Consider the following 22,696-nt stretch of genomic DNA (forward strand, 5'->3'; position numbering starts at 1 on the left):
ATTGAAAATAGAACTAAAGAACAAAAGATGATAAAATGCCCAGGCAGACTTGAAGAACCAAACAGAACTTCTAAAAACAAAAAAAAGTACAATAGTCAAACTTTTAAAACTTGATATGTAGATTTATACAATTAATTTCAGCTGATGTGAGAAATTATAAATAAATATAACATCAAAAAGGTTACAAAGTTTTCTGATAATAGCAGACTAAATTACTAAGAGAAAGTCTCCCATCAAATATTATGAAAAATACTGTATAAAATATGAAAACCACCACCTTTAAGCATTAAAAATCTTCTAAAAAGTACCAAACTTGGAGTTCCTGCTGTGGCTAGGCAGAAATAAATGAACCTGACTAGAATCCACAAGGATGCTGGGTCAATTCCTGGCCCTGCTCAGTGGGTTAAGGATCCAGCGTTGTTGTGAGCTGTGGTGTAGGTCGCAGACACAGCTTGGATCTAGCATTGCTGTGGCTGTGACACAGGCCAGCAGCTGCAGCTCCAATTCAACCCATAGCCTGGGAACTCCCATATGCCATGGGTATGGTCCTAAAAATAATAATAATAATAATAATAATAAGTACCAAGCTTTTCTGGGGGTAACTAAGCACTAAAGTTAGTATTGCTGCACTGTGAGAATTTGCCAACAGTAACACACATGAATTTGATTACAGGGCAACAAGGAGACGCATAAGTCAAACCCAGAGCTTGTTAAAGCAAGGAGATTTGTAGGAGCTACTTCCCACAGTAAGCTGGGATTGAAAGGGCCCACACACCCAAAGGAAGGCTGAGCTAGAACAAAGCAAGTCCACCCCTACCCTCTACACCAATATCAGTGTATTGAGGCAAGATGATTATCTTCGGTACTCAAAGAAATATCTGCTCACCAGGACACTGTATCCAGTAAAATTATCCTTCAAAAATGAAGGCAAAAATAAAAATAGTTTCAGGTAAATAAGAATGAGCAAATTCATCATCAGCAAGAACCTGTTCTAATGAAAACACTAATGGGTATTCTTCAGTAACAGGCAAAATAATACAAACTGAAAGCTCAAAAACTAAAAAAAGGTAGGGAAGAGGGGTGGGAAATTAAGGGCAAAGGAAAGCATACATATGCAGGCAAATCTAAATGAAATTTGACTGTAACAAAACAATAATTAAAGTTTCATGGTGTTTTTAAGCAATATTAATTTTCCCCAAATGGATGTAAATTAATCAAAATAACAGTGGAAAAAATAACAAAAATACTCCAACATATTATGTTTAAGATTAATCAAGAACACTTTAAATAAGGAAAAATAAATTTGTTAGGAAAATTAGGTAGAAAGGGAACCAGATTTGCCCCTCAAAATAAAGTCTAAGAACAATACAGCAGTAATGGTCCAAAAAAAAAAAAATTAATGGAAATGACCAACTAGTTTAGAAACAAACTCATGTGTATCCTATTTGAATCTGAAAATAACACTGATATTTCACTCCAGTAGGAAATCTATATGTTATTCAGTAAACTTTCTTGGCACAATATGTTACCTACTTGGGGAAAAAAAATACAAATTAGATGCTTATCTCACACTACACACAAAAATGAAATCTCTAGTATCAATGATTTAAACATGTAAAATCTTTAAAAAAAAAAGAAGTCCAAAAAGATTAAACCATCACACAGCAGCATAAACATCAGTTTTGGGGATAGACTTTATTTTTTACTTGTATTGGTTTTCTTTTAAAGTAGAATATTTACCTTGAACATTATCAAAAGCAGAATCCATTCAAAGGATTACTCACTAATGAAAAAAATGGCATATTTCTGAATGTTAAAGTATACACAGTTATGAGATGAGATTAACATAAAATTGAATCAGAATGTTCTAGCACAAAATTAGTAAGCTGGAGCTAGAGGAAAAATGGAGTAGGAAGCAGCAGAAATCCATCTCCCTGCCTAGACAGCACCTGGCCTGATGGCATCTGTCTAATGCTAAGTACTTCGGAACTCTGGAGTCTACTAAAGAGGAAGGTTTCCAGAGGAAGGCTTGGAGTGTAAACTGCAGTCAGCTGGGGTCAATTTCAGTTCCTAGTGCAGCAGCCTCTACCCACTCCCCATGAGTTTATACCACGTAAGCATACTTAAAGCCACTGAAAACTACCATTAAAAATGTTCAAGATGGGGGAGTTCTCGTCGTGGCGCACTGGTTAACCAATCCGACTAGGAACCATGAGGTTTTGGGTTCAATCCCTAGCCTTACTCAGTGGGTTAAGGATCCGGTGTTGCCGTGAGCTGTGGTGTAGATCGCAGACGTGGCTCGGATCCCGCGTTGCTGTGGCTCTGGCGTAGGCCGGCGGCTACAGCTCCGATTGGACCCCTAGCCTGGGAACCTCCATATGCTGCGGGAGTGGCCCTAGAAAAGACAAAAAAAAAAAAAAAAAAGTTCCAGATGGTAAATTTTTACAGTGTATTTTACCAAAATTTTAAGAAGAAATTACCCCCCAAAAGTATATTAATATTTATTTCTAGCAATATTATTTATAATAGCCCCAAACCGAAAATAACAAAACAGATGCCTTTCAATAGATAAATGATTAGATAGATAGTGGTACATCCATATGATGGAATACTTTAACAATAAGATGGTACAAGCTATTGTTGCCACCTGAATGAATCTCCAGAGAATTATACTGAGTGATTTAAAAAAAAAAAAAGTTTTCCAAAAAACTTACATCCTGTATGATGTCATTCATATAACATTCTTGAAATGACCAAATTATACAAATGGACCCTAGATTAGTAACTGCCAGGTATTAAGAAAGGGGTGAAGGTAGGAGGGGAACAGGTGAGACTATAAAAGAGCAACAGGGGAGATCCCCTGTGGGATGGAAGTGTTGTGTGTCTTGACCGTACCAATGCTAATATCCCGAATGTGATATTGTTTGGCAAGAGGTTCCCACTGGAGGAAACTGGGCAAAGGGTACATGGAATCTCTCTGTACCATTTCTTACAACTGCATGTGAATTTATAGGTACTTCAAAATTAAAAATTTGAAACAGCATAACTGGTCATATTAACTAGCCAAATGAAATTAAGTTTTGACATATCTATCATAAATCAGTTATGACAAAACTCTTGCAATTATAGAATGTTTAATACTGTCATGTTGTCTTTCAAAGCAACCTTTGCAGAAGCAGAAAAATTACAAGAACACAATCTAGTCAATAGAAAAGAAGAAAATAGGATTCCTTATGGCAAAATCATGCCCACAAATTGACAGAATAGAATAATGTTCATAAATCTACTCTTTACTTAAAAATGTACCTCAGGTCTAATCAAAGCATCAAATAGCTGAAAATTAAGGAACAGATGGTAACAACTTTGTAGCACATACTATTTAAGGTTGTCCTTCAGCAAAGGAAAATAAAATAACTTTTTTTTTTTTTTTTTTTTTTTTTGCTTTTTAGGGCCGCACCCAAGGCATATGGAGGTTCCCAGGCTAGGGGTCTAATCATAGCTACAGCTGCCAGCCTACCCCACAGCCACAGCAATGCCAAATCAGAGCCACATCTGCAACCTACATCACAGCTCACAGCAACGCCAGATCTTTAACCCACTGAGCAAGGCCAGGAATCAAACCCAAAACCTCATAGTTCCCAGTCGGATTCATTTCTGCTGCGCCCTTTCTTTCTTTTCAATTTCGACCTTAATGGATTTGCTGGAAGATCTCAAAAGGATGTACATGTTCTGTACCAGGCATCATTAAAACTGAATGCTCACTGAAATTACCTACAAAACTTTAAAAACTGCAGTGCCTGGATCTTATCTACAGAGTTGCTGTTGTAATTGTTGGGGTATAACCCAGGGTTTCAAAATTTTTCAAAGTTCTCCAGTGACCCTGATGTGCACAGTTGAAAACCAGTGCTTTAATGGTTACAGCCAACCCCCTAAAATGATCTTATAGGTCCATGTTAAAGAGCTAGGCCTATTAAATTCTGATGAAATCATATCACCAAGATCATTTTCACATCCAATATATTAAATAATAGTAAGAATTATATTAATAGTCAACATGTGAGTGTTTCTGTGTGCCAGAAATTGGAGTAAGAATTCTTTATACATTATCTCAGAGAATCACATCTCCAAGAGTAAAGATTCTTGGAGTACTGCCCATGGTCACAAGCCTCTACAGTCTATGCTCTGAGCTACTATGTGGTCATCAACGGCAGCAACTTTAAAAATCAGACTTCTCAAAAGTAGACAGCAAACCCCTTAGGGATCTGGCAATGGCCAGTAAAATAGCAAATGCACATCCTGTATGAGTCAGCAATTCTACTTCCAACTATCTGTCCCAACAAAACATGTATATATTAAGTGATGTGTACAAGAACTTTTGTGGGATTATCAATGTTAATGGCAAAATTTAAAAACAAACTGAATGCCTGTCAATAAAGAAATAGCTAAATAAATACGGTAAAATGCTATTCAGCTGTTTAAAAATTAATTGATCTACATCTATTAACATGGACAAATTTCAAAATTTTGTTTAACTGACAAAAAAAATTAAAAGAACCATATAACACTACTTAATCTAAAAACTTACTAAAGATACTACAATATGATACCTTCATCTACTTATAAGAAGAATACTAGTATATACTCCAACATTTTTGCTGAAACAGAAGAGAAGCCAATCAAACAAGTAACTGTGGTTATCAGACTGGGCAGGAGAGTGGGATTAGGACGGGAAGTTAGAAGGAAGATCAGGTTTATGTAAAATGCTCCAATATTTAATTGTACAGCTCAATTAAAAAGTAATAAGTACATGCTGCAGGCACGGCCAAATAAAAGGAATAAATACAATGTTTTGAGATACTTATTAATTTATATCATTTTTATTAGTGTATTTGTTAATAGTACACATTTACAAAACATTAGTTTCAGCTCCTGATAATGAAAGAATAGCCTATATCAGACTAACTCATAGACCAATAAAATCACAAATCCTGGACAACTTTCTAATTAAAAAAAAAAAAAAAAAAAAAAAAAAAAGCCAACTATTTGAAGCCAACTGACCAAAAGCTGGCAGAAACAGTAGAGGATTTGACCAATGAAAGAAAACAAAAAACAAAAAACACTGGGCAAGATCCAAATTCAAACAGCTTTCCCCATGAGACACACCCCATTCTCAGAGATGAATAGAAAACAGAGCTAAGAAAGAAAACTATAGTCTCCTGGACTGAGATGAATGAGTTTGGGGCTACTGAAGCCACTGGAAAGTGAAGGAGAAATCCTGGAAAGGAAGAATCCACAAAAAAGAAGCCCCAAATCTATGTATAAGTGCCCTCCAACATTTGAAAGAGCACTTCACAGGTCATACAGGATTCAAGATTCCATAGAGTCTACTAAGGAAAATATGGCTGAAAAGCAGTAAAATGCACTGTAGGAGAGACAAAGTTTAAAAACTGAGACTGTTCACTGAAACCCCCAGAAAAACCATATCTTAGGAATAAAAGCCACAAGCTAGTACTAAGAAACAACTCTAGGATTAAGAACAAAACTGAAATACAGTCACTTTAACGAAGGCTAAAACTAGTCTGTGACGATGTCAAGGTGATTTGCAAATAATTTAATTACATGTTAGAACAAACTCAACATCAGTCAAAGGAAGAAAACAAACCACAGTCTCTAAGAAATATCATCCACAATGCTCAAGTTATAATTTAAAAAAAAAATTATCAGACATGCAACTAAATGGGAAATGTGTCCAAGGTCAAGAGGGAAAGAATCTCTCAGTAGAAACTAACCCACAGATTACCTAGATTTTAGAATCAGCAATCAAAGATTTCAAAATAATAATGATGAATATGTCAACAATGGATATAACAAGTGAAGACATGGTAAATTTCAAGAAAGAGATGGAAACTGGGGGGTTTTTTTAATGGAAACTTTAAAACTGAAAACATTTTAATTTTTTTTAAATCATAACATAAAATTAATACCAAATTAGATGTTGCAGGGAGAGATCAGTAAACTCAAAGGCAATTCAATAGAAATCACACAAATAGAGTGTGATGATTAATTTTATTTGTCAACTTCACGGGGCCAGCCCAGATATTTGGTCAAATATTATTCTGGATGTGTCTGTGAGGGTATGTTTGATGAGGCTGAGATTAACATTTAAACTGAGTAAAACAGACTGCCCTCCTATGCAAGTGGATCTTGTCCAATTGGTTAAAAAGCCTTAATAAAACAAAAAGGCAGACTCTCCTCTTGCCTGACTGCCTTTGAACGGGAACATTGACTTTTTCCTGCCTTTTGACTTGAACTGAAGCATTAGACCATCCTGGGTCTTGAGCCGGCCAGCCTTCAGTCAGCCACAACTGACTCTCCTGGTTTTCAGGCCCTTGGACTGGGACTGAAACCACCCCATTGGCCCTTCTGGGTCTCTAGCTTGTTGACTAACCCTGCAGATCTTGGAACTTGTCAGCCTCCATCACTACATGAGTCAATTCTTTATAATAAATCTCCTTAGATAGATAGATACATAGATGGGTAATGAGACAGAGAGAGAGAGCAATCTCCTATTGGTTCTGTTTCTGTGGAGAATCCTGACTAATACAGAAAGCATAGAGAATAAAGATTGAAAAAAATCAGAGCCTCAGTACCACATGACAGCATCAAATGTTTTTTCATACAAGTGAATTGAAGTCCTAGAAACAGATGAGGGAGAGCCTGAAGCTGAGAGTCCAAGAGTTTTCCTAATTTGATTAAAAACTGTACCCACAGATTCAGCAGGCACAACAAAACCAGCGCAAAGAAAACTACACCCAGGCAAAAACATACTAAAGAACAATTCTTAAAAGGAGTCAGAGAAAAAAGAAGACATATTAAACACAGAGAAGCAATAATAATAATAATATTGGCTGACTTCCCAATAGAAACAATGGAATCCAGAAGATAATGGAATAGCATCTTTAAAAGTGTTAAAAGGATATGATGGAATACTATTCAGCTAATAAGAAGGAAATTCTGATACATGCTACAACAGGGATGAACCTTGAAAACATACTAAGTGAAACAATTCGGACATACAAGGACAAATATTGTATGATTCCACTTAGAGAAAGGGCCTAGAATAGGAAAATTCACAGACAAAGAAGTAGAATAGAAGTTATCAGGGATAGGCAAGGAGGGGATAAGTAGTCATTGCTTAATAGGCACAGAGTTTCCGTTTGGGTTGAGGAAAAAGTAGACATGGATAATGGTGACATTTGTTAAAGAACACTGTGAAGGTACTTGACACCATTGAATTATACACTTAAAAATTGTTAAAATGGTAAGATTTTATATTATGAATATTTTACCACAAGAAAAACAAGAAAAAAAAAGTGCTAAAAGAAAAAACCTTGCCAACCCAGAAGTCCATATTCAATTAAAAAAATGTCTTTTCAAAGTAAAGGCAAAATAAAGATTTTTTTTTTTCAGATAATGAAAGCTGAGAAAATTTTTCATCACTACATCTAATGACAATACCAGAAAAGCTTTAGCATTCCAGGCTGAAGGAAATGATGCCAGAAAGAAATTCATATCTACTTATAGGAATGAAATATGTGAGCATGTATGAAAACGTGTAAGAAATTTAGGATAGGAGTTCCCGTCGTGGCGCAGTGGTTAACGAATCCGACTAGGAACCATGAGGTCGCGGGTTCGGTCCCTGCCCTTGCTCAGTGGGTTAATGATCCGGCGTTGCCGTGAGCTGTGGTGTAGGTTGCAGACGCGGCTCGGATCCCACGTTGCTGTGGCTCTGGCGTAGGCCGGTGGCTACAGCTCCGATTAGACCCCTAGCCTGGGAACCTCCATATGCCGCGGGAGCGGCCCAAGAAATAGCAACAAACAACAACAACAACAACAAAGACAAAAAAAAAAAAAAAAAAGAAATTTAGGATAAACCTTATTTAGAAAGACATTCCGAAAAGCTGAAGGGGAATAAAAACCTACAAATTTTGCCCCTCAGAAGATAATCAAGTATAAAGCATTATCATTAACCAGCACCAACACACAATTTTATCTGAGGATTAAACAAATGGCTGAGTATAAGATGGTATTTTTTAAAACTTTTTAAATCTAACTAATAGTTAAATTTTCTCCTTTTAAATTCCCCATAGGTCAAAACCATTCCTTTTTGAAAAAAGAATGAATGAATGTATCACCTAACTTTCAAATACATTATTTATTCAGAGAACATTTCTTAGTAATTGGTTATATAAGTGATAAAAAAAATCTAAGGCACATTATTTTTTCCTAATTAGAAGTATAACATACTAACATTTAGTCAAAGATAAAATTGCCATCCTACAAAACCTCTAGTACGCATTTCTATATAAATGTTCTGAAATAAAATTGGCAGTCTGAGGGCATGAATTCCTCTCCATGCCCCAAAACTCTACCAGGAAGAAATGTGATGGGGGAAACTGATTGACATACACCGCAGATGATTATAATGAGACAGGCAATAGCAACACAATTACAGAAAACAGCAACTGGACAAAAAACAGTAGTTGAGCAAAGGAGTATGAAATCCAATGCTGGAGATAGAAAGCCCCTGGCAGAGTTCCCACCATGACTCAGCAGAAACAATCTGACTAGTAGCCACGAGGGACACAGGTTCGACCCCTGGCCTCGCTCAGTGGGTTAAGGATCCAGCATTGCTGTGACCTGTGATGTAGGTCACAGACTTGGTTAAGATCCCGTGTTGCTGTGGCTAAAAAGAAGGCTAGCAGCTACAGCTCCGATTCAACCCTTAGCTTGGGAACCTCCATATGCCATGGGTGCAGTCTAAAAAAAAATAATAAAAAGAAAAGAAAAGAAAAGAAAGCCCCTGGCATCTCTGAAACCCTGGCTGCAACTAAAACCAGGAGAACAGGCAGAAAACGTTAATAAGGAAAATTTAGATGCCCAAATCCCCTTCTTATGGCTGCAGAAAACATGAGGTGAACTCTTCAGAGAGGTTGAATCAAAAGGGTCCAAAATTAGCAGACATGGAGCACAGCTGGGAGCAGGTAGGGGGCTCTACCAAAAACAGAGTTTCACGTCAAAGTCTGATAAAGGCAAGATGACACTTCTGGCCTCTTTCCTTGTTCTGTTCCAGCATACTCATCATTGCCCTGCCAGAGCTGTGAAGATTCCTCTAATTCAAAAGGAAAATGTATAGATAAATGATCATACCTCCCGCCTCGAGGTCAAATGCCTACCCTCATACACAAAGCTGCCAAAAGGCCTTTTTAGGTGTCTCACTTAGCAATATGAAAACGGTAGCTGGTCACTACATGAGGAAACAAGCTAACATGTCTTAGGATCTGAAACAAATAAACACAAAGTAAGGCAGAGGAGGCAAAAACAGTAGATAAGAACAAGTTCTAAAACCACAGTATCCTAAAGCAGACAGTGAAAATACTGAGCTCATGAAATAAGAACATGACACTATTTTAAAAGCATTCATCACGGATTAATCTCTAGAAATTAAAAATATGATGGAGTTTCCATTGTGGCTCAGCGGTCATGAACCCAACTAGTATCCATGAGGATGCCAGTTCAATCCCTGGCCCAGATCACTGGGTTAAGGATCCTGAGTTGCCATGAGCAACATGAAGACATGGCTTCTGGTCTGACGTGGCTGTGGCTGTGGCAGAGGCTGGCAGCTGCCACTCCAATTCAGCCCTGGCCTAGAACTTTCATATGCTGCCTGTGTGGCCCTAAAAATCAAAAAATAATAATAATAATAATTTTTTTAATTATAAATTCATTAGAAAGAAACATTTGAGGTAGTTCCCATGGTGGCTCATTAGTAATGAACCTAACTGGTATCCATGAGGACACAGGTTTGATCCCTGGCCCCATTCAGTAGGTTAACTGATCTGGCATTGCCATGAGCAATGGTGTAGGTCAGCAGCTACAGCTCCAATTTGACCCCTAGCCTAGGAACTACCATATGCTGCAAGTGTGGCCCTAAAAAGCAAAAACAAAAACAAAAACATAAACAAAAACCAAAAAAAAAAAAAGGAAAGAGAGTGGTTTGGAAAATAAAACTGAAGAAACTTCCCAGACAGTAGAAAAAAAGGTAGAGATTTTTAAAGGGGGGGGGGGACTTTTGGAAAGGACACATGGGATTAAAGCACAAGATTCAACATCTAATTGATAGAAATTAGAATAATATAATACAGAAGAGGTAGGAGAAATTATTACACAATTTCTTTTTAATTTCTCCAAAAGAGAAGCACATGAATTTTCAGAGGGACAGCCCAAAAGAGGAGTATAATGAGTACAAAAAGACCTATCACAAGATAGACCCAACCCAAGATATCACTGCACTAGCAATTAAGAACTTCTTTCCAGAAGTTCTTGTCATGGCACAGGGAAAACGAATCCAACTAGGAACCATGAGGTTGTGGGTTTCATCCCTGGCCTCACTCAGTGGGTTAAGGATCCAGCGTTGTCATGCGCTGTGGTATAGGTCACAGATGTGGCACGGATATGGTATTGCTGTGGCTGTGGCTGTTGCCAGCAGCTGTAGCTTCAATTAGGCCCCTAGCCTGGGAACCTCCATCTGCTGTGAAGACAGGCCTAAAAAGCAAAAAAAAAAAAAAAAGCTTCTTTCCAAAAAAGAAAAACACACCACAAAGAAATGGGAATCAAAATGCCCAGTGGACTACATAGCAGCAAGACTACACTAGAAATTAGAAGATAAAGCAATTTCTTCAGAAACCTAAGTGAAAGTGATTTCCCATCTCGCATAAACAAAATGAGGGCGTAAAACCAGAGGGAAAAAAATGGTAGTCAGGAAACAATTTGATATTGGAGAGAGGAAAGGGGAATTTCAATATGATGGGGAGGAGAAGGCCAGAAATGGCTCCAGCGCAGGCTTGGGGAGCACCCACTCCCCACCCCAATCTTCCTCCCAGGTGGCGTGTCTGCTGGGAACACAAAGCAGAGCTGCCAGGTGAGCTGACTTGCTTGCCTGATAGAAAAGCTCTACAACAAGTTCCATGGGAAAGATTTCAAGGCAGATTTCGTGATGGGAGCATGAGAATTCCAAACTCTCACACTCCCTGCTTCCCTATATACACCCATTTTTTTTCTCCTTCCGGGCTCCTAATATTACAGCTTTCAGTGGCACATGAAATTCATCTTGAATATAATATTACGAAGAGCTGATCCATATTACACACTTGCTACGACAGATAATGATTTTTTTTATACAACTTGGTTTCCTTGAAGTTAATGAGTCCTCATTTTCCATTTGATTATATTATATTCATAGATTACTTCATAAAATAAAAAATTTTAAAAACATGTAGTATATGTTTTTATTATTTCTTTATTTTACACATAAATATGTAGCCATGATTTCTTTTTTAAAATAGACATATAAAACACAGATACCTATATATATATTTATAACCTCATTTTTCACTTTTTATTATTAGATTTGATCATTAACAGACATCAGTCTTTATAACAATTACTAATTACTTTAAAGATTTCATTACAAGAATATGTGATTATTTACTCATATTCCTCTGTATTAGACATAAGTTTTTTTAAATATTTTATAATATTTTATGTTTTTCCTTTTTCCCTTTTTTAACTGAGGTAAAGTTAATGTATAATATTACATAAGTCACAAGTATACAATACATTGATTGTACAATTATTTAAGGCTATACTCCATTTATAGTTATTACAAAATACTGGCTATATTCCCTATGTTGTATAATATATCCTTACAGCTTATTTTTATACATAATTTTTTATATTCTTAATAATGCTCACTGAGCACCCTCCTACATAAATCTTTATATCTCTAATGACAAATTCCAAGAAGTAGAATGGGTTTAAGGCTTTTGATCTATACTACTTAGCTGTCCTCCAAAATTTCTGAAAATTTACGTTTGTACCTACAATGTATTATCTTCATTTTACTACATGCTTACCAGCAGTAACATAATATTTTCCAACTTTTTCACCAAGTAAGACAGAAGAGACTTAACATGTACACATCTTAATTTGAATGTCTCTGTTAGTTATACGACTTTTGACCTTTTTTCTATTGGGGCATTACATGTATTTGTGTGACTTATTTGGGCAAAACTCTTCAGAGATTAAGGATATGTACCCACTGTCATATTCAGGACAAGCGGGGGTTTTTTGCTGTCTTTTTTTTTCAAGTCTTAACTCTTCTGCAGTCATGATTTTGTTTTTCCTTCTCACATACTTAGAACATAGATAGGTCTTCTTCAGCTCAAGGATCAGTATGATTCATGTTGACCTATGTTTTCTTCTCTCTCTCTGAGCGGGTGGTATTACAGTTTTATTGTTAGTAATTATTTTAAGTAACCTAAAAGGGATCCTTTAGCAATACTTCTATAAAAGCATGAGAAAACGGGGGCGGGGGGGAGCCTCAGGAATATAAAGGTGGCTTAAGATCAACTAACTTCCTATCTATTATTTAACTAAAATATTTCCACATACAAGTTTTCTCCTTAAATAGAGGTACTATATGGACCAAAAGCAATGTAACACTTTCAGGTATATATGCTAACACAGCTTAATTGTGAAAAGTTTTTACTCACTTGTGGTCATGATGTTAGGAGGGCAAGAGGGTATTCCATGATCTACTGCCCATCTGTAGGCTCCTTCTCCAACTAAAAAGCTAACAACAGAAAAATTATTCTTTTAAAAATTCAGTGTCATCTTCTCCTAAATATTCAACAAAGTAATATAGTAAGGCAACTGGAAAAGTTTTGCAATAACTCAAAATAATATGCCTATAATGCCAAAAAAAATCTTTTAATTTTTTTACCCCAAGGTAGAAATTTTACAATTGGAAATGGTACCATATCATTTGCAATAACTCACAAGTAAAATTGGCAAAATGCAACATAAGAAGTAAAAATAACTGATTTCCCAGTGGAAAATATTAAGATTTATCTTGGATCAACATGGTTCTCAGTGTACATACAAGATCTATTCAATCAGGTTAAGGGCCAAAGCTTAAGTGAGTGTCTTCAGATGTGGTATTCTTTTACTTTTTTAATTTATTATTATTTGCTTTTTAGGGCCGCACCTGTGGCGTATGGAAGTTCCCAGACTAGACTGTAGCTACATTTGCCGGCCGACACCACAGACACAGCCTCAGCCTCGCAAGATCCAAGCCATGGTCTGAGACCTACACCACAGCTCACAGCAATGTCAGATCCTTAACCCACTGAGCAAGGCCAGGATGAACCCGCACCCTCATGGATACTAGCCAGGCTTGCTACTGCTGAGCCACAAAGGGAACTTCCCAGATGTGGTATTCTTGCCTCATCTAACACCTGGATCTACCCAAAATGAGTGGGGTACATCGGAGATGGCCAAACACAATGATACATGCTTACATTTCTAAGTGTCGATGCAATAAAAATATACATATGACTCTCAGAATCATTTTTACTGCAGTAAGCAGTGCGGTGTGTCCCCAAAATAATTTTTTTAAGCCCTAAACTGCAAGTTTTAACATAACAAAATGAATAAAAGGATACTGTTAGCTAACTGAAAGACTTCCTTTAAAAGATTTTGAATAGCCTGCAGGATAATTAACCAGCCAATTCCCCAACACAGTAATAGCAAGCAGTTACCGGAGTAATCAATCACTTCATCTCCTTCCACAGCCAACTTCTTAAAGATCTCAGCCAACTAGTAATGGATTCCTTGAACTTGTGCCTACTCATTAGTTTCCTGCTCCCTATATTTTATCTCTGTTCTTCTAATCATTCCAACACTAAGGACTCAAAGTAATACATATTGAAGTCTTTAGATTTGATTATTAATAAGATCAATGACAGATTTAAAAAAAAAAAAAAGCTTAAGCAACTACTTAGAAACATATCCAAATGGTTCCAATGAGAAACTAAATGGTTTAGCCCAGTAAATGTTTTCCAATATATATAAAACAGTGGGAATGGAAGGAACCTTAAAAAAAAAAAGAGAGAGGAACAAGAAAGCCAACAAGAGTAAACAACTGGGAGTTCCTGCTGTGGCTCAGCAGGTTAAGAACCCAACAGATAGTTCATGAGGATATGGATCAATCCCTGGCCTAGCTCAGTGGGTTAAGGATCCACTGTTGCCGCGGATCAGTGTTGTTGAGGTGTGGCATAGGTCACAGATGTGACTGGGATCCAGTGTTGTTGTGGCTGTGGGGTAGGCCTGCAGCTGCAGCTATGATTCAGTCCCTAGCCTGAGAACATCTAAACACCACAGGTACAGCCATAAAAAGAAAAAGGAGAAAGAAAAAGAAAAAAAAATAAACAACTGTACCTCTTCAAACTTCTATTTTTTAAAAAAAATTCTAAAGGACTCCAAAAATAGAAAACAATTTCACCTTTTCCTGTATCAAATGAAGACCACTGCAAAAAAAAATCTGTCACATAAAGGTCAAATGGAAGATTAGCTGAGGTTTGGCTGCAAGCTGAACTGTCCTGATGGCATTTGTAGCACTAAAAAGACTTTGATGTAAGCAATAACCTTTCTTCATCTGAAGCTGTAAAAGAGATGATGAACTAGTAAATTAAATGATCAGGACAGAAGTTTGCAACTGAATCTAGTATTCTCAGCATATTCACTGGTCATTTGGGATTCAATCCCAATATGTGGAACCAGAAGTATTTTATAAAATATTCTTAGCTTTATTTTTCACTTCCTAACCATTCATAGGTTTGATTCTAAATAAAATCCATTTGCTATTTTCTGCTATGCAAGTTTTTAAGTACCTGAGGCATTTTACAATATTCACAGGAAGGTGAATATCTAGATGTCAACTTATCCATAAGAATAATGAATATGTGACCTTCACTTACTACCAAAAATCCCTTGTCTAGTAGACAAAATGGCATATAACTGCTCTTGGAATCATTTTAAAATGCTATAAAGCTTCACGGGCTTTTGCTAAAAACTATACTATAAAAAAAAGAAAGAAAGAAAGAAAGAAAGAAAGAAAGAAAGAAAGAAAGAAAGAAAGAAAGAAAGAGTGAAAGAAAGAAAGAGTGAAAGAAAAGATAAAGAAAGAAAGAAAGATTACTTTCCAGAACATTAAATACAGCACCAATTCAAATTTTTCTCAAATATTCTTCTGACTCTCCAGGGAGAAAGCTTTTAGAGACATTTCACCTCAATTCATTACCCAGTCCATTGACTCTACCTTTTTAGCACATCCAGAATCTGACAGCTTCTCACCACCTCTACTGCCCCCACCTTGGTCTGAGCCTCCATCACCTGTTACCTGGATTGTTGCAGTGGCACCATCACTTCCATGATGCCTTGCTCTATCCCCTGGCCCAGTCTAATCTCAACACACCAGCCACAAGTCCTTGCAGCACACAAGTCACATAATAACACTCCTCAGAATTCTGCAAAACCTCTCATGAGGACTATAGCGTAAAACCCAGTGTCTTCCGCAGAATCCACAGGCTCCCAAGTGATCTGACACACTCTGTGCCCTCCTCACCTCATTCTGCACCCTCTTGCCCCCTTGCTTACTCTACTCCTGCCTCTTGTGAAAACACAAACATGCCAACGGGGTTCCTGCCTCAGGGCCTTCACCCAGAATGTTCCCTCTGCCAGGATCTTCCCTATTTCCCAAATGGCAATTAGGAAATTTAAATACATCTCCTTGATGAGGCCTATTTAAAATTGTACCCAAAAATATGGGAAAAGAATCTTAAAAAAAAAAAAAAAGAATGGATGTGGGTACATGTATAACCAAATCACTTTATTGTATACCACAAAGTACCACAACATTGTAAATCAACTATAATTCAATAAAACTTTAAAAAAATGAAAGAAAAAACTGTACCCAGCACATGGCACTCCCCTACCCAGGATTCTCCATCCCTCTCACTCTGTCCTTTCTACATTTCTTTTCTTTTTTCCACCTTCTCACATAATATATATTTTATAACTTAATGTTATCTCTATTGTTTATATCTATCTCCCTCAAATAAACTATAAGCCTCATTAGAGCAGGATGTTGGTTTTTCACCAGTATCCATATACCGCAAGCATTCAGAACAGTGCCTAAAGCACAAAGCATTAAATAAACATTTGCAAGGTATTAAAATAGTAAACAAAGGTGTCAAAATTCACTAAAAGACAGCATTTTCCTTGTACTATGCTTACCTTAATGTACATTAAAGCAAGTCTGAAGTATATGAAACAAAAGCAACTCTACTGAAACCAGCACCAAAGTGGGGGGACTAAAAATGGTAACAAGCTGACCTTTAAGTGCTGCTCAAGCACTAGCCACAGCCAAATACCCAGAAACACAATGATGTCGATTACAATCATATGGACAGGGACCACCCATTTTCAAAGAACTATGACACTATAATCATAAAAAATGTGTAACTGAATGATTCAGAAAGCTCTCAAAACTGCTTAAAATACTTTATTCTGGATGAGAAAGAGTAGAAAAATGACAGCTATACTTTGAATATTTGCTGTTTTGACCCTGACTCAAGACAGCCTTCATCTGCCCGTTCCCAGCCCAGGGATCAGATCTGAGCTGCAGCTGCAGCTTAACTGGAGCCCTAGACCACTGTGCTGGGCCAGGGATTGAACCTGTGTCCCAGCACTCCCAAAATGCCACCTGTCCCCATTGTGCCACAGCAGAAATGAGAGCTGCTTCTTTGGACTTAACAGATTTCCATTTTACCTATCATTTCTTTGTTTATCATAAATACACAAAATTGAAGAAAGACAAATTGGTGGCACAAAGTGCAAATACAACAGAATTCACTGTATGTGGAAATAAGATATAATAACCAAATTAAATAATAAGGATTGAACTCTTTTTAAAATTTTTATTATAAAAATTTTCAAACATACACATTACAGAGAAGAGTATAACGAACTCACTGGATCATCACCCTCTTTCATCAATTATTAATACACTGCTTATCTCATTCATTTATACACCCATCTAGATTTTGAAGTAAAATCCAGCTATCATATAACTACAATTATAAATATTTTAGCATGCCTCTAAAAAATGGCTTAAAAAAAACTTAACCACAGCATAACCAATTGACAACTAAAGAAATTAACAATACATCCTTGGCAGACTTCTCATTGTGCCTCAGCGGTTAACGAACCCAACCAGCATCCATGAGGCCAGATCCCTGGCCTTGATCAGTGGGTTAAGGATCTGGCATTGCCATGAGCTGTGGTGTAGGTCACAGACAAGGCTCAGATCTGGCATGGCTGTGGCTGTGGCATAGGCTGGCAGCTATAGCTCCAATTTGACCCCTAGCCTAGGAACTTCCATATGCCGCAGGTGCAGCCCTAAAAAGACAAAAAAAAAAAAAAAAAAAAAAAAGCATCTTTAGAATCAAAATGCCCACTATAGTTTTTCTGTTTTTGTTTTGTTTTTTTAAACTATTACAAGCATACAGAGAACTTCCTAATATGTGAAAGGTTTCCACTTCTGCACAAGACAGAGTAACAGGGAACACATTTATATTCTTGCTTAAACCAATGGGGGGAAAAAAAAGGTAAAACATTGAAAAGGAACAATTTTAGGATATAAGACAGTAGGCAACACAAGTCAGTGATCCTTGACGGAAAGGAAACAATCAAGGTAAACCTCATGATGGCCCAAGCTTACTGCCTTGAGAGATTCGGGGTCACAACAAAGGAACAGGAACTCAGGCAGAGCCCTGCCATCTCTCTGAGTTGAAGACAGAGAGCTGGGCATCCAGACAACCAAAGAGAAAAGGGCTGCAAAGAGAAAGGACTGAAGAAATCTGCAGAGCTCCCCTCTAATCTTCAGCTGACTAGAGATCAGTGCATGTTTAAGAAGAAATTATCCAAAGCCTGGGAAAGAATAACATGAAAGTTTTAGAGGAAACTATTCCCCAGTTCATACAGGACCAGAACCAGCTCCTGTTCTTACCAGTCAAAGTAAAAAATCTCATACTAGTTGCATCTGTTAGAGTATTTAGAAGGGTTCTGCCCAACAGCAAAGGAAAATTAGCTCCAGGCTAAATGCTTCTCTATTGTGTGTAACAAAGTATAAAGCAAGACCTGAAAAGATGAAACTGTCTCTAAATAAATTAACCACATCCTATAATTAAAATACAAATATCCAACACTAAATAAGGCAAAACTCACAATGTCTGGAATCCAATAAAAAGTTACCAAACATGCAAAGAAGCAGGAAAATATAACATAATGAGAAAAATCACTCAACCAAAAAAACCCAGAAATGACAAAGATGAGAGAATTAGTAAACAAAGATATTAAAACATTTACTATAATTCCAAAAAACTACAAGAAAAATTAAACATGTTAAGTAGATACATGGAAAAGATGCAAATTGAACTTCTGGAGATGAAAAACCACAATGTCAGAAATGAAAAATAAACTGGATGGGATTAACAGATGATTAGATATTGCCAAAAAAAATAAGCAGTGAACTTGAAAGCAGTAATGGAAACTATTCAAAATGAAACAAAAAAAAAAAAAAATGAATGGATGGAGTTCCTGTTGTGGTTCAGTGGTTAAGAAATCTGACTAGGAACCATGAAGTTTCGGATTTGATCCCTGGCCTTGTTCAGTAGGTTAAGGATCTGGCGTTGCCGTGAGCTGTGGTGCAAGTTGCAGACGTGGCTCGGATCCTGCATTGCTGTGGCTGTGGTGTACGCCATCAGCTACAGCTCCAATTAGACCCCTAGCCTGGGAACCTCCATGTGCCGAGGGAGCGGCCCTAGAAAAGGCAAAAAGACAAAAGGAAGAAAAAAAAAGAAAAAGAAAAATGAATGGAAAGAATAAACAAATGATCGATGATCTGCAAGACCCCTACAAGAGGTCAAATATACGTGTGACTAAGGATCAGAAAAATTATCTGAAGAAATAATAGCCAAATTTTTTCAAAATTTGATGAAATATATATCCCTACATATCCAAGGAACAAAATGAACCCAAACCAAAAACTACAAGAAAACTTCAGACCAATCTCTCATAAACATAGATGCAAAAATTCTTTACAAAATATTAGCAAACTAGATCCAAGAACATATAAAAAGGATGATACGTTATAACCAAGCAGAGTTTAACCCAGGAATACAATTCACTATAACCAAGTGGGATTTACATCAGGAATGCAATGTTGCTTGAACAGTTGAAAATCAATCACTGTATTAACTAATTAAATTTTTAAAATTATAAGATAATCTTAATAGATGCATAAAAGCATTTGAACATGTACAAAACAATATCCATCCCTATTAAAAATTCTCAGGAGTTCCTGCTGTGGCACAATGGATTAAGAATCCAACTGCAACCGCCTGGGTCACGGCAGAGGTACATATTCAATCCCTGGTCCAGGAACTTCCATATGCCACGGGTGCAGCCATTAAAAATAAATAAATAAATAAAATTAAAAAAATAAAAAACACTCTCAGAACATTAGGAAAAGAAGGAACTTACTCAACATGGTAAAGAGCATCTATGACAAGCCTACAGCAATCATCATACCTAATGGTGAAAGGCCAAATGTTTCCTCCCTAAAGTTACCAACAAGGCAAGGATGTCCACTCTCACACTTCTATTTCACATTGCATAGGCAGTGCTGGCCAATGTAATAAGGAAAAAGAAATTAATTAAAGGAATCTAGATTAGAAAGGAAGAAGTAAAACTATCTTTATTTCCAGAAGACACAACTACTTATGTGGAAAATCTTATGGCATCTATAAAACCAGTAAGAGAACAAATGAATTTAGCAAATTCCCAAGACAGAATATCAATATAATAAAAATCAATCATATTTTTATATTGGCAAGGAACAATTGGTAATTAACTTTTTAAAATATACAATATATCACAGCATCAAAGAGAAACACAAGTATAAATTTCATAAAACCTGTGCAAGACCTATATACTAAAAATTATAAAAGCTGTTCGGCTAGGTTAAAGATCTTAAAAAATGGGTAAGTTACAAACATAAGCAAAATTCCAGCAAGCTATTCACAGAAGTTGAGACTAATTCTAAAATTCAGGTGGGAGGGAGTTCCCACTGTGGCTCAGTAGGTTACAAACCTGACCAGTATCTATGAGGATGGAGGTTCAATCCCTGGCCTCGCTAAGTGGATTAAGAATCTGCATTGCCATGAGCTTTGCTGTAGGTCGTAGATGCAGCTCTGATCCCATGTTACTTTTGCTGTGGCTATAGCCAGCAGCTGCAGCTCCAATACAACCCCTAGCCTGGGAATTTCCATATGCCACAAATGCAGCCCTGAAAAAGCAAAATAATAATAATAATAATAATAATAGTAAAATTCATATGGGAGGTGTTCCCATTGTGACTCCGCATAATGAACCCGACTAGTACCCATGAGGATGCAAGTTGGATCCCTGGCCCCGCTCAGTGGGTTAAGGATCCAGTGTTGTCACAAACTGCGGTGTAGGCTGCAGGCACAGCTCAGATCTAGCATTGCTGTGGCTGTGGTGTAGGCTGGAAGCTGCAACTCTAATTTGATCCCTAGCCTTACAACTTCCATATGCTGTGGGTGCAGCCCTAAAAAAATAAATTAATTTTAAAAATAAAAATAACTTAAAATTGAAAAAATAAAATTCATATGAAAACGCAAAATGCTTAAAATGGTCAAAACAATTTTGAAAACAAAGAACAAAGCTGAAGAACTATGCATATAAGAAAATCAGGTAGCTAATTTCAGACAGTTGTAGAGGCATCGTTCTGTGAAATCATTTTAATGGCCATCACATTTTCCCATATATTTTATCTTTGTAAAATACAAACATATTGCACATATCCCCTCTAACAATTGCCTCATCCTGTTCCCCCCTTCCTCCTTTCTAGAGGTAATTACAGTGAGTCTGGTAACTTTCTTTCCAGAACTTTTTTGTACATCTAAAAAGAATGAGTACCAGCATACCTCAGAGATATTGCAGGCTCAGTTCCAGACCACCACGATAAAGCAAATATCACAATAAAGCAAGTCACATAAATTTTCTGGTTTCCCAGTTCATACAAAAAGTATGTTTATACCATACCACAGTCTGTAAAGTGTGCAACAGCACTATGCCTAAAATAACACTGTAGATACTTTAGTTAAAAATAGTTTATTGCTAAAAATGCTAACCATCGTCTGAGCCTTCAGCAAGTCATGGCAGTAACATTAAAGATCACTGATCACAGAGTACCATAATAACTACAATAATAATGAAAACATTTGAAATATTGTGAGAATTCCAAAATGTGACGCAGAGATATGAAGTGAGCAAATGCTGCTGGAAAATGGCACCAACAGACTTCTTCAAAGCACAACTGTCACTAAACTTCATTTTTTAAAACTCTCAATATCTGTGAAGCTCAACAAAATGAAGCATGACTGTACTGTATATGTTTAATACTACAAAGGAATGCAGAAGAATGAGAAAAGCTTAAACTCAGGATGATTGGTACCTAGGGGCAGGGGCAGAGGCAGGGTCAGAGTATGGACATAAGACAGCAGAAAGGATAAGGATGTCATTAGAAAGGGTTAAGGCAGAACCTCCTTGCCTGCACTCTTGCACTTCTCACAAGCATCTTATCTTAGTATATCTATTTCTTGCCTATCACTTTGTCTCTCGCTGAATTCCTTCTGTGCTGAGGCACAAAGAACCTGAACTTGAGCAGGTCCAACACCTGGTAAGTGAAAAACTGTCCCAGTCTGGGTTTAGGCTGGGTTTGCATCCTGGCACATGGGTTCAAGTCCCAACCTGGGTTCTGGCTAGCTTCAAGTCATAAAAGCTGTCAATTTAACTTGTCTGTGTTGTTCAACTTGAACAACATCCACAGCCACATCCACCATTACCCTTAGGAACCTATCATCCTCCCTGACTCATCCTATAAGACTCTGCTGAAACACCCTATTTCTTATCCTCTCTTGACCCCAGCACCTCCTTACACTGTGCAACCACCACACTGAATCCCTGGCAGTGGTGTACGCAGAGGGCTACTGGTGCCCAAGAGCCCCCAGCCCCTTCCTGGGGAAATAAGTACTCTGAGAAGCAGATGCCAAGACAGGACTGTTTTGAAGGAAGAGGCTTTCAAGAGAGAAAATGCAGCCATTGAATAGTGATGTCCATCTGATCCCAAGCGAGGCCTCATGACAACTAGCCTCTCACCAGGCTGCCAGGCTGCCAGGCTGCTAGGCTGGGTTGCCTCTTCTCTGGGTTTGAGTATCCCTGGGAATATGAGGTCCAACCCTGAAGGATGTACCATGGGTGCATGGTGCATCCTAGAGCATCACTGTTACACCAAGATTTTTCTTTTCTTTTTTGGCTGTGCCTGTGGCATGTGGAGGTTCCCAGGCCAGGGACTGAAGCTGTGCCACAGCAGTGACCCCAGCTACAGCAATGACAATGCCAGATTCTCAACTACTAGGCCACCAGGGAACTTCTTTTCTTTCTCTTCTTGATAATGGTGGTAGTGGTGGGAATGTTGTATAATTCAACCAATAAGTAAAGGTTGAAAATATTATGTTTGTATCAAAAGAAATTTGCACAGATTTTCAAGATTAAGTGAGAGAAGTCTGTAAAGTTTAGTGCTGGTTTCTGGATGTTTGGATCTAGACTTTCAGACCCTCAAGTATATGAGTTCTTAAAATTATTTGAA

At 37.3% G+C, this 22,696-nt stretch overlaps 1 protein-coding gene across 13 annotated transcripts in view; it reads right to left on the reverse strand.

Moving 5' to 3' along the window:
- TASP1 (taspase 1) overlaps positions 1–22,696 on the reverse strand; it is a 395,076-nt gene that overhangs the window by 320,605 nt on the left and 51,775 nt on the right. For all 13 annotated transcript variants that reach the window (XR_308663.3, XR_001302035.2, XR_002340057.1 and 10 more), the window contains one exon: positions 12,615–12,694. Coding sequence is in view for 10 of the 13 variants with exons in the window: in XM_021078004.1 (XP_020933663.1) it covers positions 12,615–12,694 (80 nt within the window). In the remaining 3 variants the exon portion in view is untranslated. The remainder of the gene's footprint in view (positions 1–12,614; positions 12,695–22,696) is intronic.

Source organism: Sus scrofa, chromosome 17, assembly GCF_000003025.6.
Source record: "Sus scrofa isolate TJ Tabasco breed Duroc chromosome 17, Sscrofa11.1, whole genome shotgun sequence".
Taxonomy (NCBI): domain Eukaryota; kingdom Metazoa; phylum Chordata; class Mammalia; order Artiodactyla; family Suidae; genus Sus; species Sus scrofa.